The 15,381-nt window shown below is 42.7% G+C and overlaps 1 protein-coding gene across 3 annotated transcripts in view; it reads right to left on the bottom strand.

The window, feature by feature from the left end:
* Window positions 1–3,206: 3,206 nt before the first annotated feature.
* The window catches only part of CHRM4 (cholinergic receptor muscarinic 4), a 60,221-nt gene continuing 48,046 nt past the window's right edge, over window positions 3,207–15,381 (bottom strand). For all 3 annotated transcript variants that reach the window (XM_075837921.1, XM_075837922.1, XM_075837923.1), the window contains exon 2: window positions 3,207–7,077. In XM_075837921.1, the coding sequence (XP_075694036.1) occupies window positions 5,576–7,077 (1,502 nt within the window). In that variant the 3' untranslated portion in view covers window positions 3,207–5,575. The remainder of the gene's footprint in view (window positions 7,078–15,381) is intronic.

Raw genomic sequence — 15,381 nt, 5'->3', positions numbered from 1 at the left:
CTAGAAGTACACGGTGCTCATAGCTTTTGTTGATGGGTAAAAGTGCTCTCAACAAGGATGAAAAAAAAGCAAAATGGATTTGTCTGATTGTAAGCAGCACCACCTGCTGTTAAATGGTAGTATAGCACTGACTAGTGAAACGGTACAGACTCGCAAAGGAGTTTGGCAACAGCACCCCATACCCAAACTGGATGTTTGAAACGACTTTCTTTTACTCCCTTGCCATGCGGAGTTTCGGCTTGTTAAAGCCTTTTTTCACGCATGCAAAAAACTGTACTGAGACAGTGACGTTTTAGACAAGGCTTCTATAACCATTCAGGTGCTGTACACCACTTCTGCCTACCTTCTGAACTAGACATTTGAGTGGCACATCTTGAGGAGGGTGCTGTCAGTCAAGGGACTCACATAGCAGCATCATACAACGCCCACAGAACAGCACCATACAGTGATCACATATTGGTGCCATATGGTAATCAAATAACGTAGTGCACACATAACAGTACTACACAGTGCTCACATAACAGTGCCATACAGTGCCTACACATCAGCCACATACAGTGCTCACATAAAAGCACTATACAGGGGTCACATAACATTGCTATATAGTGTTCACATAACAGCACCATACAGTGCTCACATAACAGCACTATACAGGGGGTCACATAACATTGCTATAGAGTGTTCACATAACCGCACCAAACAGTGCTCACACAACAGCCCCAAATAGTACTCACATAACAGCACCATACAGTGCCCACATAACAGCACCATACAGTACCCACATAACATCACCATACAGTGCTCACATAACAGTGCCATACAGTGCCTACACAACAGCCCCATACAGTGCTCACATAACAGTGCCATACAGTGCCTACACAACAGCCCCATACAGTTCTCACATAGCAGTACTACACAGTGCTCACATAACAGTGCCATACAGTGCCTACACAACAGTCCCATACAATGCTCACATAGCAGTACTACACAGTGCTAACATAACAGTGCCATACAGTGCCTGCACAACAGCCCCATACAGTGCTCACATAACATTGCTATATAGTGTTCACATAACTGCACCATACAGTGCTCACATAACAGCACCATACAGTGCCCACATAACAGCACCATACAGTACCTACATAACAGCACCATACAGTGCCCACGTAGTAGCACCATACAGTGCCCACATAACAGCACCATACAGTGCTCACATAACATCACCATACAGTGCCCACATAGTAGCACCCTACAGTATCCACATAACAGCACCATACAGTGCTCACATAACATTGCCATACAGTGCCCACATAGTAGCACCATACAGTACCAACATAAAAGCACCATACAGTGCCCACATAACAGCGCCATACACTGCTCACATAATAGCCCTATACAGTACCCACATGATAATGCCATACACGGTCACATAACAGCACCATACGGTGTTCACACAATAGCCCATACAGTACACACATAACAGCACCCTGCGGTACTCACATAACAGCACCATCTATGCCCACATAACAGTCCCATATAGTGTCCACATAACTGCACCATTCTGTGCTTATATAAAGGTGCCATACAGTGCCTACATAATAGGGCCATAATGTGCCCACATAACAGCACCATACAGTGCCCACATAACAGCCCCGTACAGTGCCTACATAACAGTGCCATACAGTGCTCACATAACAGTGCCATACTGTGCCCACACAACAGCCCCAAATAGTACTCACATAACAGCACCATACAGTGCCCACATAACAGCCCTGTACAGTGCCTACATAACAGTGCCATACAGCGCCCACATAATAGCACCATACCGTGTTCACATAAAAGCGCCATACTATGAAGATGGTCCATGAAGTGAACATTTTCTCAAACCTTGTGCCAAGCACCAGTCAGCACAGACATATCCTCAAGCCTCTATGGATATTCCTCAGCTCTGGGTAATACTGGGCTGAGTTGGGAATCATCTCACAGCTCTTCATCTTCCACTAGCCGCATTTCACCAGTATGGCTGATCAAAGAAAACACATTCATCAACTATTGTTCATTGGAAGTTCACCTCTACTGGGCTCACACTCGTTTCTTTGCACCTCACTACTTTGGGAAGCTCAATGCTTTTTTTTCGACATGCTTTGCTCAGGTTTCATATGATTCTGGTGTTAAAAATGTGTTGCTCTTTATACTTTGAACATTTGTAGAACTGCTAATGTAATTCGCTTGTAATTCATCATTTCCCATGTAATTGTTAGACACTTAGGGGTTAAATAGAGGCGTAAGGGGTTATGTGGGAACCAAAAATGATTAGCAGTGCCGTCACTGCAGTATGTGATTACACGCGCTAATATACATCGCGCTGATTCTGAGATTTTCATAGATTTTTATAGCGCTGACGGGGGACCGGAGGTCTAGTTGCACAGTCTTCTTTGATGACGATACGACTCTTCGTCACGTGACTGATCCCGCTGTACTCTATGTAATCGCTGTACTACTGCGCCTGCTTGTCATAGAGTACAGAGGGACCAGTCACATGACGAAGAGTCGTATCGTCATCAAAGAAGACTGTGCAACTAGACCTCCGGTCCCCCGGAAGCGCTATAAAAATCTCAGAATCAGTGTGACGGGGGACCGGAGTGTATATTAGCGAGTGTACTCATAGGACAAGGCCCCCACCTACCACGTGCAATATGTGATGCCAGGGTCGGAGTGCAACATTCCTTTTTGCGGTTTTGTTGGCATTGAAGGGGGCAGGGCCCATACACTTCTTGCTCAGGGGTCCTGTGCTGTCAGTGTCCACCCCTGGGTTTCCTCCAGGTACTCTGGCTTCTTTGAGTGCTTCAGATAAGAGAATAGATTGTTAGCCTCATGGAGACTGGGACCAATATAAGTGATGCATTCTGTGTCCATAGCAGCAGAATATGTTTCTACTATATAAATACCAAGTATTAAACAAGGTCTCCACCAGGTGGCCATAAATGGTACTGCATCCTTTCTTTTTAAAGCACCATTTATACTGGAAGGATAGGAAGATGGGTATTGGGGCCTGCACTTTGGGTCATATTATATGTTTCAAAAAAAGGCTTTTCTACTACTTGATGCAAGAATACATATGGGAATAGTCATATGTTTTATACCCAACAGCACAACATTTTAGACAATTCTGTAAGAAAGAATACACAATTATCATGATCCAGTGCCACATTTAGCTTATCACATATCTTTATTTATTTATAGGGGTAACAAAAAATAATTTAAAGAGAACATTCTGACAGTTCTCCAAATACTCTCTGTCTTGTCAAGTGTCATATACCCCTTCCCCACTTTCCGTGTGTCCTGTTAGTGGGACATTTGAAGTCCCCAGTAATTTTGCATCTTGATGTCCCTGTTCTATTGTGGTGACAGCGGCTGTACATTTCAGGCCGCCCAAGCTCCACATCTACAGTTTGGCTTCTTGTTCATCCATTCCTCTCAACACTTGTCTTTTTTCTGCTCCAGTCTCATGCATGAAATGACACTGCCCCGTTTAGTAGTATACATAGCAATATAAACTCTGTCAGAAGATATACAAAGATCAGCCAGGGATACAGAAAAATAATATTTCCAACAACCTGATAGAAAATGAATGGAAAATACTGGACATAGCTTAAAGTGCACACAAATATATCATAACTCAAGAGTCATCTGAAAGACCTGGTATTGCACAACATGGAGGATACAAAAAGCGGACGCCGGCCATGTTCTGGGTAGAGCTAACTCGTATGGCCCAGTTAGTATGCAATCTCATGGAAATTGGAGTTGCCCAATGATACCACCACTATGTGCAAGTGACAGACGCATTGTTTAAAGGAACACTAAATCTAAAGTAGAAAGCATATAAAAGTATAGCTTATCAATAAACCTGCTAGTATCATACACAGTTATGTATGTAAATGTCTCTTGAGGTTCTCAGACCTGAAAATATGGGAGTTAAAGTAATGATCAAGGAGGCAGACATTTTTCAGGACTTCCTGTCAATCAACTAGTCAGCCTACAATGTAAGCAATAGATTAGCCGTAGCACAGAAATGGAGATAAGATAAGCTTTAGCTTAGTGTCCCTTTAAGAGATCCGTAAACAGGTTTATAAAACAGATTCCACATTGCTTGCCCTTGGCAGCTTGTAGTGACTATGACCTGCCACAAGGTAGCGCACTAACTGCTCACCCCATAGAATTTGGAACGTGACTGCACAAGTTAATTTAGAGTACAGAATGCCATTAGCCTTTCAGATGCCAGCTGTCCACACTTCCTAGAAGGCCACATGGCACAGGTTTAACTGTAATATGTTGGGATCATGCAGTAATAATAGAAATAGTAAAAAAATATCTAAAGTCCATCCTTGTGTCCAATATCTGCTAAAATTGAATGTCACTTGAATTGGCACTCATCATAAATCCAGTAATGTCAATGTCTTCTTGTCTTGATGGCTCTTCTAGGCACACTTGTCCACAGGCTAAAAGCCAGATGATCACCTAAATGTTTTATTTTAAAAAAAAAAACAACCTCAAAAACATTTCTGATTTTTTCACGATTAAGATTCGAACTGGACCCGGTTGGGCAGCATGAGTATGGAGTCATAATATCTAGATTAATGGTTCTTCATAGGCTTAGACATTGGTAAATATTGGGTTCTTGTGACCTAAAAATCTGGCCCAATATCAGAGATTCGTTCATTTGGTCCTCAACATGGATTATCTTTAATAAATTCACTATATGGGTTAGATGAATGATAGCCCTGTATATGTACATATATAAATTACCTATATAAAGAGACAACTGGATGTCCCAGAACAGGAGGGCAACAAAAAGAGGCGCAGAGCTCTTCAGGTCCTCCCTGCAACAAGCTCCCGACACAGATTTCGTATAACCAGATCAGACCAACCCAAATACTTATCTACAGGTGGCAGTGACTCATGGACAATAACATTAACGCTCTGGAACAGAGCAAGGATCATTAAAGGTTGAGGTTATTAGATGTCACACCAAGGGTTTGAGTAGTAGTGGCCTTCAAAAATAAGCACACAACAGGAGATAGATGCTTGGTAAGGCTACAGCTGTAAAACAGTTTATGTGAAACGATGAATAAATATCCTGCCTATATCTAGGAGAACATTAAGAGGCCACCTCGACAGAGGCTCTAAAGGATCTTTTCAAAACCCCAAAGTTTCAAGCAGATCCATCGTGAATCCTGGTGACTGGCTGACCTGGTGATTTAGTCTCCAGTCAGTAGTACAAAAGGATGATTGTGGTTCTTTAAGACGTAAATTCCACCAACTCATGGACGTCCACCATAGATAGACAAGTCAAGACTGTTGCCCCTCTCTTTACTCACACTTATCCTTCAAAACAGGACTAGTTTTTAATAATAGTGTTGACTTCATCAGACTTATCTACTTGAAATCCTTCTGGCCAAAATAAAGGCTTCCAAAAATGTCTGAAGATGTTTTTTGTTGTCTGGGACAAGTCTTTCAAAAATGTCACTTTTCTTTTTCCATCAAGCGAACCCCAGGCATAGTTCGTTTTTGAAGTCTATCTGGCCATGTTAATGTTCTTGTACTGACACATGAGGAGATGTTTGAAGGTCCTTTTGAAGGTAGCATTACATAACGCATAACAGGCTGGGTTTATCGTACTGTTCACATAGCAGAGCCAGTAGCCTATGTACCACACAGTTTCAGGGATGCAAGTCTCACAAAACGTGTTTATTAGGACCATCACGTTGTAAGGCGTCCAGGTGAGAATGAAAGCCAACAGTATAGCAAAGATGGTCCTGGTGACTTTCTTCTCCCTAGCCGCCATCTGTCTTTTTTTTCTCACTTGATTGCGAGCTATGCTGGCAAATTTCCTTGCCACATTGGCTGGGCGAGAGTTGGGCAGGGAGGAGTCTTGGTGCAGAGGTATTGCACATTCGGGAACTATCTCAATCGCTGTAACACACTCATTGCCCGTTTGCTTGGTCACAATTTTAATTTTGGACCATTTGGATACAGCATTGGCCCTTGGATGCAATTGTTGCAAGCTCTGAGTGGGAGCCAAGACAACACCAGAAGTTGGATCATTTGCTTGCTTTTCCTGAGGGTTGTTGGTCATGCTAGCTGAACTAGATTCATTTGAGGTCTCTTTTTCTTCCACCGATTGAAGGTTGGTCAATGATTTCTCTAGTTTGCCATTTCTCACCCCATTCTCCCCTTCCCCCTTTACTTCCACTGCCTCAGATTTTGGAAGGCTCTTTGTCTGTTTGATGAGAGGGCTCTTCATAGAGCTTATTGGTTTACTCTTTTTCTCTGGTTTGATGTCTGGACAATGCCTGCGAACTCTGCTTCTACTGGCCAAAGAAATGTGAATATAGAGGATGGTCATGATAATCACAGGAAGGTAGAAAGCAGCAATGGCTGTGCCAAAAGTAACTGCAGGGTTGGAGAGAAACTGAATGTAGCACTCCCTATTTTCCACTGTCCTCTCACCCACAATGAACTGCCAAAACAGGATGGCGGGTGCCCAGAGTGCAAAGGAAAGAAGCCAGGCGGCTGCAATCATCAACCCTGCCATCTTCGTTGTTCTTCGAGCTGGATAGGTCAATGGTTTGGTAACGCAGAAATATCGATCAAAGCTGATGATCAGAAGGTTCATCACTGAGGCATTACTGACCACATAGTCCAAAGCCAGCCACAGGTCGCACACAATGGGACCTAGTGGCCAGTAGCCCTTTATAATGTACACAGAGTAGAGATTCATGGAGAATACACCAATGATGAGGTCAGCACAGGCCAGGCTGAAGAGAAAATAATTATTGACTGTCTGTAAATGGCGGTTGACCTTGATAGAGAGCATCACCAAGATGTTACCCACAACCGTGACCAAGCTAAGCGAACCAGTCACCGTGGCAATAAAAATCATCTCCATTGTTTGATACTTGCCCGTAACCTGTTCAGTATTATTAGGAGGTTGGGTGGGAAGGCTTGTTGAATTGTCCCAGGTGTCGTTTTCCATTCTGACTGGCCAATGAGGGGTGGATAAGTTGAAGAAAAGCTCTAAAGGAAAAAAAAAAAAGAGAAAAGTTATAATAAATTGTCGTAAATATCGTCACCTAGAGAATTCTACTCAAAGACATGGAGCCTACTGTCAGCAAACTCAATTAGAACGTTGTTAGAAGGTCCGACATGTTCCATGGTCCTTGTTTAATGGCTTTCAAAGATGATAGGAATGAGCGTCTTGGGTCATTGTTATTAGTTAATTAGTGTGTCATTTTAATGAGCCCGACAGTAACTTTAGTCCCAAACCGCAGAAGCAGAGCTATTTTTGTACAAAGTTGCTGCATGTGAGGAATGCTGGGAAAGCTTCGATCTGAGCAAGCTGTAAATTTATGAAGGTTTCTAAACACACGGGTGGCTTAACATGTCTTTCCCAGTGTTCCTTATAGCACGATATTATTAATATAATATGAGACAGTGAGGAGAATTTATTATTCTTTCTACACTAGTTTTATGACGTAGGAAAGTCGCAAATGCACCAAAAGTCGAAATTTGCACAAAAACAGTGCGAGTTTTGAGGCATTTGCGCTGCTCACGGCAATTTACTAAAAAGTGTGCGGTGCTTATTGGAAGAGAGCATGGCCTACTACAGCTCGACAAATTTACGCCAGATACTGGCATAAATTATAGCGCAAATTTACTCCAGCTCAAAGCGGTAGTAGATTTGACTTTCTGGCGCACTGAGATTATAGGCAATGGTTGGGCAGTGGTTCAGTCCAATGCCGTCTTACATGTTGCTTGCACTCGTCAATCAGTCTGTGCCAACTATTAGATGGGAATGCGCCTTACTGCCTCCTCATGAAATCTACCACATAGCAACAGGAGTGTGAGATTCAGGTGTCAGTATGGCTAGGGCTCCATGGCATCGATATTTAAGAGGTATGACCATTGCGCAAACTAAATATTTCCCTATGCGGTGGGTTTCGTGGGTGGGATTTTACTGCGACCCTTGTACAACCAATGATAGCTATGGAGGCCAGCCTATGAAATGATGTTCTTGCTCTGCAGAAGGAAATTACATTTATAAGGACCATAAGGCCTCATTTATCAAAACTGTCTAAAAGAAAAACTGTCTGTGTTGCCCATAGCAACCAACCAGAGATCAGCTTTCATTTCTAAAACTGCTCTGGAAAAATGAAAGCTGAGCTCTGATAGGTTGCTATGGGCAACAAGGATAGTTTTGATAAATGAGGCCTATAGTGCCTGGCACTATTGTTTGTTTTTTTCAATAAACTTTTTATTAGACATTTTAGTATAATACGACATGTAGTGGAGCCTCAACATGAGGAATCCACCAAGAATCAAACAGAAGTATTAATTTATATAGTGTATTTCATCTGTATAGCACGATTACATCACTGTACATTTAGCATGATAAGTCACAGAGGGAGATGACTAGAGATGAGCGAATTTTCCTGAAATTAGTTTCGGGTCCGATTTGATTAAATTGGCCGTCCGATTTGTTTGAAAAAATTTGCAGCGAATCACAAGTACCCTGATTGCCCTGAAACTTTATGTCTGACTCTCTGAAGTCTTCTAGAACTGTATTTAACCCCTTTCAAGCTCTTTAACGATAAGCCAGCATTAGGCCTTATTCGCACGAACGTTGAATACGTCAGTGTGACGGCCGTTAAAACAACGGCCGTCACACGGACCTATGCGATTCAATGGGGCCATTCAGACATGCAGTGTTTTTCACTCAGCGTGTTTCCGTTGCGTGAAACTCACTGCATGTCCAATTCTTGTGCAATTTTTGTGGGTCACACACCCATTGAAGCCAATGGGTGCGTGAAAATCACAGACAGCACACGGACACGCATCCGTGTGCGGTATGTAATTAACGCCTTGAAAAGCAGAGGAAAAAAAAAAATGTGCAGCAACACCGACATCAACAACTGATGCCACACGGAACAAACACTGACAGCACACGGAACTGCAACGCATGAAAAACTTGTGTGCTTTTTTTGTGAACGCAAAACAAATGCTCGTGTGTATCTAGCCTTAGTAATGTCCTCCACCTATACCCCTCAAAAGCCTGCCCGAGCTCATGTGATCCTTTTTCTAAGATGTAAACCTGTATTTTGCAGAATCCTAAACTTTTGGGAAATTCGGACCAAATTCGATTCGTGTAGAATCGATTCGTTCATCTATAGCGATAACCATAGCAACCATTCACAGTCCCGCTCTTTTTCAGATCTAAATTATCCTGATTGGTTACTAAGGGCAACTGCTCCCCTTTTCCTCTGGACTAGTTTTCTTATGTGGCAGAGGGTTTTGTGCCTGAAGGTGTCGTAAAGACCCCCCTCAGGCGCCAGAGCACGGGTGCGACTACCTCTGCACCCCTATAGCTACGCCCCTGGCACCCGGTATTGCTGATCAAAATGGCAGCTACTTATGCGTAGGGGACAACAGAGTTTTATGGTTTCCAACACTGAAGATGTTGGACTGGTTGTAATAGGCAACAAGGCCACTTTTTCTGAGGTAATACTGTTCATACATGGCGCCCATTGGGTTTTAGGTAACTTTATGTTAGGGTACATTTATAAAAGCAGTAACCAGCTGGGGTGCTGCCAGCACAAAGTGTATTTTTCCCACATACGTAAATTGGTTAATGATTTCTTTTATATTGTGTGCCATATGCATCAACCATTTGGTGACAGATGTTTCGGTAGTTATGTAATTACACCGAGTGTATATATAAATTACAGTTTTCTAACTTACCAGCAGGTGGCAGCATGAAACCACTAATATATTATAAGTAAGCGGGTATTATAATGAACCTTTTCCTATGTATTTATCACAAATCTGTGCAAGTGACAACTTTCCTAAATGTATGCTAGACTTGGTAGACTAAACCATAACATTTCTATTTTCAGGGTTTCGAGAAATGCGCTCCACATGGCAGACTCCTGTTCCCACGATATCAGATTCCGCAGATAAATATATTTAATGCGACGTTCCACTAAATTTTAAAAATCATACGCCACAATCTGAACCTCAAGCTATGTTGTATGAATGAGAACCACCATGAAATTTCTTATCTATGGCCCAGGTAACTCCAGGTAATAGATGACGGGGCTAAAAAGTGACAACCCCTCTCACACAACAGGGAAGGACTAGGCACTAGTTATAGAAATAAATAAAAAGCTAAAGTTCCGGACGTATTCTCCTGTAGTTTATAATGGATATGGTATAGGTAGAATATGGGAAAGTTCACTGTATTGGACTCTATGAAATACTGTAAAAAAACAAAGGGCAGAAAAAGCTCACAGCTAGTTGCCAATGTATTTATACATTTCCAGGAGGAATAACAGAGGAGCGGCACAATGTCGAGTCCTAAGAATTTTTATTTCACAGAGAATACAAATATTGACTAAAACAAACTGGAGTGCTGAAAGGTCCTGTTTAAGTGCACAAACCTATACTTATACAGTTCTTATCTAGTCTGAAGCCGTTTCACCATATGGTTCTGTTTACGGCAGTCTGTTTACCTGAAACGGAGAGAGCAGAGAGTCTGTATCCTTATCCACATTTCTCTCCCAGATGCCATACAGTATATACTGATTTTGGGGACCACCTTTTTACACAAGTTATATAAATCATATCAAGCCCCACCGGTGATGTCCAGTTTTGGGCCTAAAATAAGTATCTATAGGTAATAATTTCCTTCTATCTATGTTTATAGGGCACAGCTATCGACAGCTGAAATATGTAATAGAAGTTTGAGGTTATATGAAATATATCTCCTATCTCATCACTGGCTCAGGTTGCTTTTCCATCTTTTCCCCATGCTTTACACTGCATCACTGCTTGTTTAGATGGCCTGCTGTGTATAAACACAAGATCTCTAGGAAGCCAATGCATGGGAGCTAATTTCTATTACAATATTTAGAATACAATGATTATAAGCAACCAATGAGAAATAGAAAATGATCAGGAATCTAAGTAGTATAAAGGGGGAACCTGGAGTTTTGCTTCAAGACATATTTATATGAAGGGGTAACACCCCTTTTATTTTTAGACAGTTTTTATTATATCAGAGAAAAAAAAATCCTGATATTTTCCAGACAATCCAGAATTTAGTAAACGTCGGGATGATCAAGAGCGTAAAGAATTAACACCCCACGCACGCCAGTAAGTGCCGCCCGCATGACCGCAGTGATACTTGATGTCTGCTCAGTGAACTTTAAGAAAGATTATATGGTTTGGAGACATCAAAAGATAATTGTGCCAACCAGAAGTTATATGGCATTCCGGCACTGATCTAGTGTTCATCCCACTCATGGGCAGTCAGTTCAGATGCGCATTATGTCAGTGACAGCTCATTTCTTCCACCAAACAAATCTTTCCACGTTCTGCCTCCATATATTAAAGAAGAACTCTCTTGACATGTCTGTTTTAGTAGTATTCCCCATGAAATAATAATTCTGGAGCATCTTTTCTTCCAACTCTGTGTTGTGCTGTTCCTCTGTTATTCCTCCTGGAAATGTATGAATAAATTGACAACCGGGTGTTACCATTCTCCTTGTCAATGGGGCGAATCCCTACACTGTCTGACACTGTCCAATCAATGCTGACAGTGTTAGGGCGGATTTACACGAGCATGTGCCTTTTGCACGCGCAAAAAACGCAGCGTTTTGCGCGCACGCAAAAGGCACTTAATAGCTCCGTGTGTCAGCTGCAAATCATGGCGTGGTGCTTTTCTGTTTTCAATCATAGTTTTGACTGCTGTTGCGCGAATCACGCGCGTCACACGGAAGTGCTTCCGTGTGCTGCACGTGATCTTCACGCACCCATTTGACTTCAATGGGTGCGTGATGCGCGAACAACGCACAAATATTGGACATACGCTGCATGAAAATCACGGTCTGTCTGAACGGCCCCATTGACTAACATAGGTCCGTGTGAAGCGCGTGAAAATCACGCGCGTTGCACCGACGTATTACACGTTCGTCTAAATAAGCCCTTAGGGTATGTTCACACGCAGTGTTTTCAGACGTAATTCGGGCGTTTTACGCCTCCAATTACGCCAGAAAAAACACCCCTAATACGCCTACAAACATCTGCCTATTGCTTGCAATGGGTTTTATGATGTTCTGTTCCCACGAGGTGTCATTTTACGCGTCGCTGTCAAAATACGGCGCGTAAAAAGTTGCCAGCGAAAAAGAAGTGCAGGACACTTCCTGGGACGTTTTTGGAGCAGTTTTTCATTGACTCCATTGAAAAGCAGCTCCAATAATGACCGTAAAATACGTGTGTGTGTGTGTGTGAACATACCCTTACTCCTCACACCATCCCTCTCACGACTCCTCGCGACGGTCGCACCGTGGCGCTAATCTATCTGTGCACTGCTGGTGTCACTGAAGGAACATTTTTTTTACCTGCTGATATTCTAAGGGTGTGTTCACACGGCAAACTAAAAACGTTTTTTAAGTGTTTTTTACGGACGTTTTTGGAGCTGTTTGTCTATTGACTCAATGAAAAATGCTCCAAAAATGGCTCAAGAAGTGACATGCACTTCTTTTACGGGGCTTTTGTTTTACGTGCCGTTTTTTCAAACAGGCGCGTAACAAACCACCCTGTCGGAACGAAACGCCATTTTTCCATTTTTCCCTTTGAAATCAATCTGCAGATGTTTGGAGGCGCTCAGCTTACGTATTTTCAGCCGTTTTTCCGGGCATTTACTGCCAGAAAAATGGTTGAAAATAAGCCGTGTGAACATACCTTATGTTCACATTGGCTTATTTTCAGGCGTTTTTCATTGAGTCAATAGAAAAACAGCTCCAAAAACAGCCTAAAAAAACGCTTGATGCTTAAAAAACGGCTGAAAATAAGAGGCTGTTTTCCCTTGAAAATAGCTCCGTATTTTACAGCAGTTTTTAGTTTTCTCGCAGCCGCCATCATTATGATACTCCGTTTGGATGTTTGTAAACAGAAAAGCACGTGGTGCTTTTCTGTTTACATTCAGAGTTTGACAGCTGTTGCGCGAATCACGCAGTTCGCACGGAAGTGCTTCCGTGCGGCATGCGTGGTTTTCACGCACCCATTGACTTCAATAGGTGCGTGATGCGTGAAAAACGGCGAAATATAGAACATGTCGTGAGTTTTACGCAGCGGACACATGGACACACGCTGCGGAAAACTCACGGACTGTCTGCACGGCCCCATAGACTAATATAGGTCCGTGCGAGGCGCGTGAAAAGCACACGCGTCGCACGTACGTATATCACGCACGTGTAAATGATGCGTAAGAGTGTATTTGGATTCGACTTTTTGGTAAAAAATTTATCAAAAATCACAATAAAAACGCAGTTCTCCATGCGATTTAAATTTGTAAAATAAATCTGTAACAATCGCACAGGCAAAGACCGCACCAATTCGCTGTAAAACCACATGAGTTTTTTGCTGCGACGTGTGATGCGTTTTTACTGCGCGGTCAAAAATGTCTCATCTAAATGCACCCTAAGGGCTTATTCAGACGAACGTGATATACGTCCGTGCAACCTATATTAGTCTATGGGGCTGTTCAGACAGTTGCGTGATTTTTACGCAGCGTGAGTCCGCTGCGTAAAAGTCACGACATGTCCGTTATTTCTGCGTATTTCTCGCATCACGTACCCATTGAAGTCAATGGGTGCGTGAAAACCACGCATGTCACACGGAAGCACTTCCGTGGGACCAGCGTGATTCGCGCAACAGCAGTGAAAAGGATGAATGAAAACAGAAAAGCACCACGTGCTTTTCTGTTTACAAACATCCAAATGGAGTGTCATAATGATGGCGGCTGCGCGAAAATCACATAGCCGCGCATCATATGATGATGACATACGCAGCTGTTAAGTGCCTTTTGCGCACACAAAACGCCACATTTTTTGCGTGTGCGCAAAACGCACACGCTCGTGTGAATCCGGCCTAAACCTTAGGACGTGTAACCCATCCTAATGTTTCAGCTCACTAATGGTTAACCTTGTTCCACCTCCAATCACCCAGCTTTCCCAGGCTAATTAACATGCCCTCTTGCCTGAGTGTTGTTTCTACACCGTATTTGTCTATTCCTGACTACTACCTCCAGCCGTCTGTTACCTGTGTCCCTCCTCTGCCTGTTCCTGTGTCCCTCCTCTGCCTGTTCCTGTGTCCAACTTCCAGCTCATCTCTGCTCTCCGGTCCAGGACAGCTCATGTGTTGTTGCTGCGTCCGGCTGCCAGTGCCAAACGGTTTGCAGCTACAAGGATCCACGTCTCCAGCCTCGTGGTACGGGACATGTACTTTTATGTGTTCACTTTATGGTCACTGTAAAGAACTGTTACGTGGCACTATATGGTGGTATTATTTAGTCACTATATGGCATTGTTATGTGTTCACTCTGTGGACTAGTATATGGCGCTGTATGGTATGTCATTGTTGCTAGGTAGCTCTATAATACCCCCAAGACTGTCTGCATACAACAACTAACCTCTAAACCATAACCTGTGCTAGGAATGCATATCCCTAAGGGTATGTTCACATGGGCTGTTTTCAGCCATTTTTCGGGCCGTAAACGCCCGAAAAACGGCCCAAAAATTGGAAGCAGAACGCCTCCGAACATCTGCCCATTGATTGCAATGAGAAAAACTGCATTCTGTTGCGACGGGCTGTTTTGAAAAACGGCCGCGTAAAAAACCACCCGCGAAAAAGAAGTGCAGGTCACTTCTTGGGACGTTTTTGGAGCCGTTTTTCATAGACTATTGAAAACAGCTCCAAAAACGGGCTTAAAAACTTCTTAAAATCAGGAGGTATTTTCCCTTGAAAACAGCTCCATAGTTTCAGATGTTTTTGAGTTAGCGTGTGAACATAGCCTTACAATTAACTTAACACGGGACACATGGCTTTTTTCTTTTAAACGTGGGTTGACTCGCGGTCGGCCACAGCTTTATTTATTATTTAAATATAACAACAAATATATGACAACTTAGGTAAAACCCGTATGCCAGCCAACAATAAGTAGGTAAGACCACCTTATAGAAAAAACGCCAGCTGTGACTGTAAATGTTACATAAAATTCTCAAACAATAAGAGAAAAGTAAACAACATGACATATTAAGTAACTTTTTTTAATGGCTCCGCCATTTGTTGTGTCATTTTTTTGTAATTTTTCTTTTGTTTTAGCAACAAATTCACACATTACAATTAAAAACACAGTTAGGGGTGGGAGGGCAGGACGAGTTATGGCCGCAAAAGAGGGCGGTGAGCGGGAGCTCAGGGGTTTTGTTTAATGGAGGGGTATGGACGACCAAAGACCACCCTTCCCTACTCGAGTGCACCAAT

The sequence above is a fragment of the Rhinoderma darwinii genome, chromosome 9 (genome assembly GCF_050947455.1).
Source record: "Rhinoderma darwinii isolate aRhiDar2 chromosome 9, aRhiDar2.hap1, whole genome shotgun sequence".
In the NCBI taxonomy this organism is placed as follows: Eukaryota; Metazoa; Chordata; class Amphibia; order Anura; family Rhinodermatidae; genus Rhinoderma; species Rhinoderma darwinii.
Note: the sequence above shows the minus strand (reverse complement) of the source record. Positions and strands in the feature narration are given on the sequence as shown.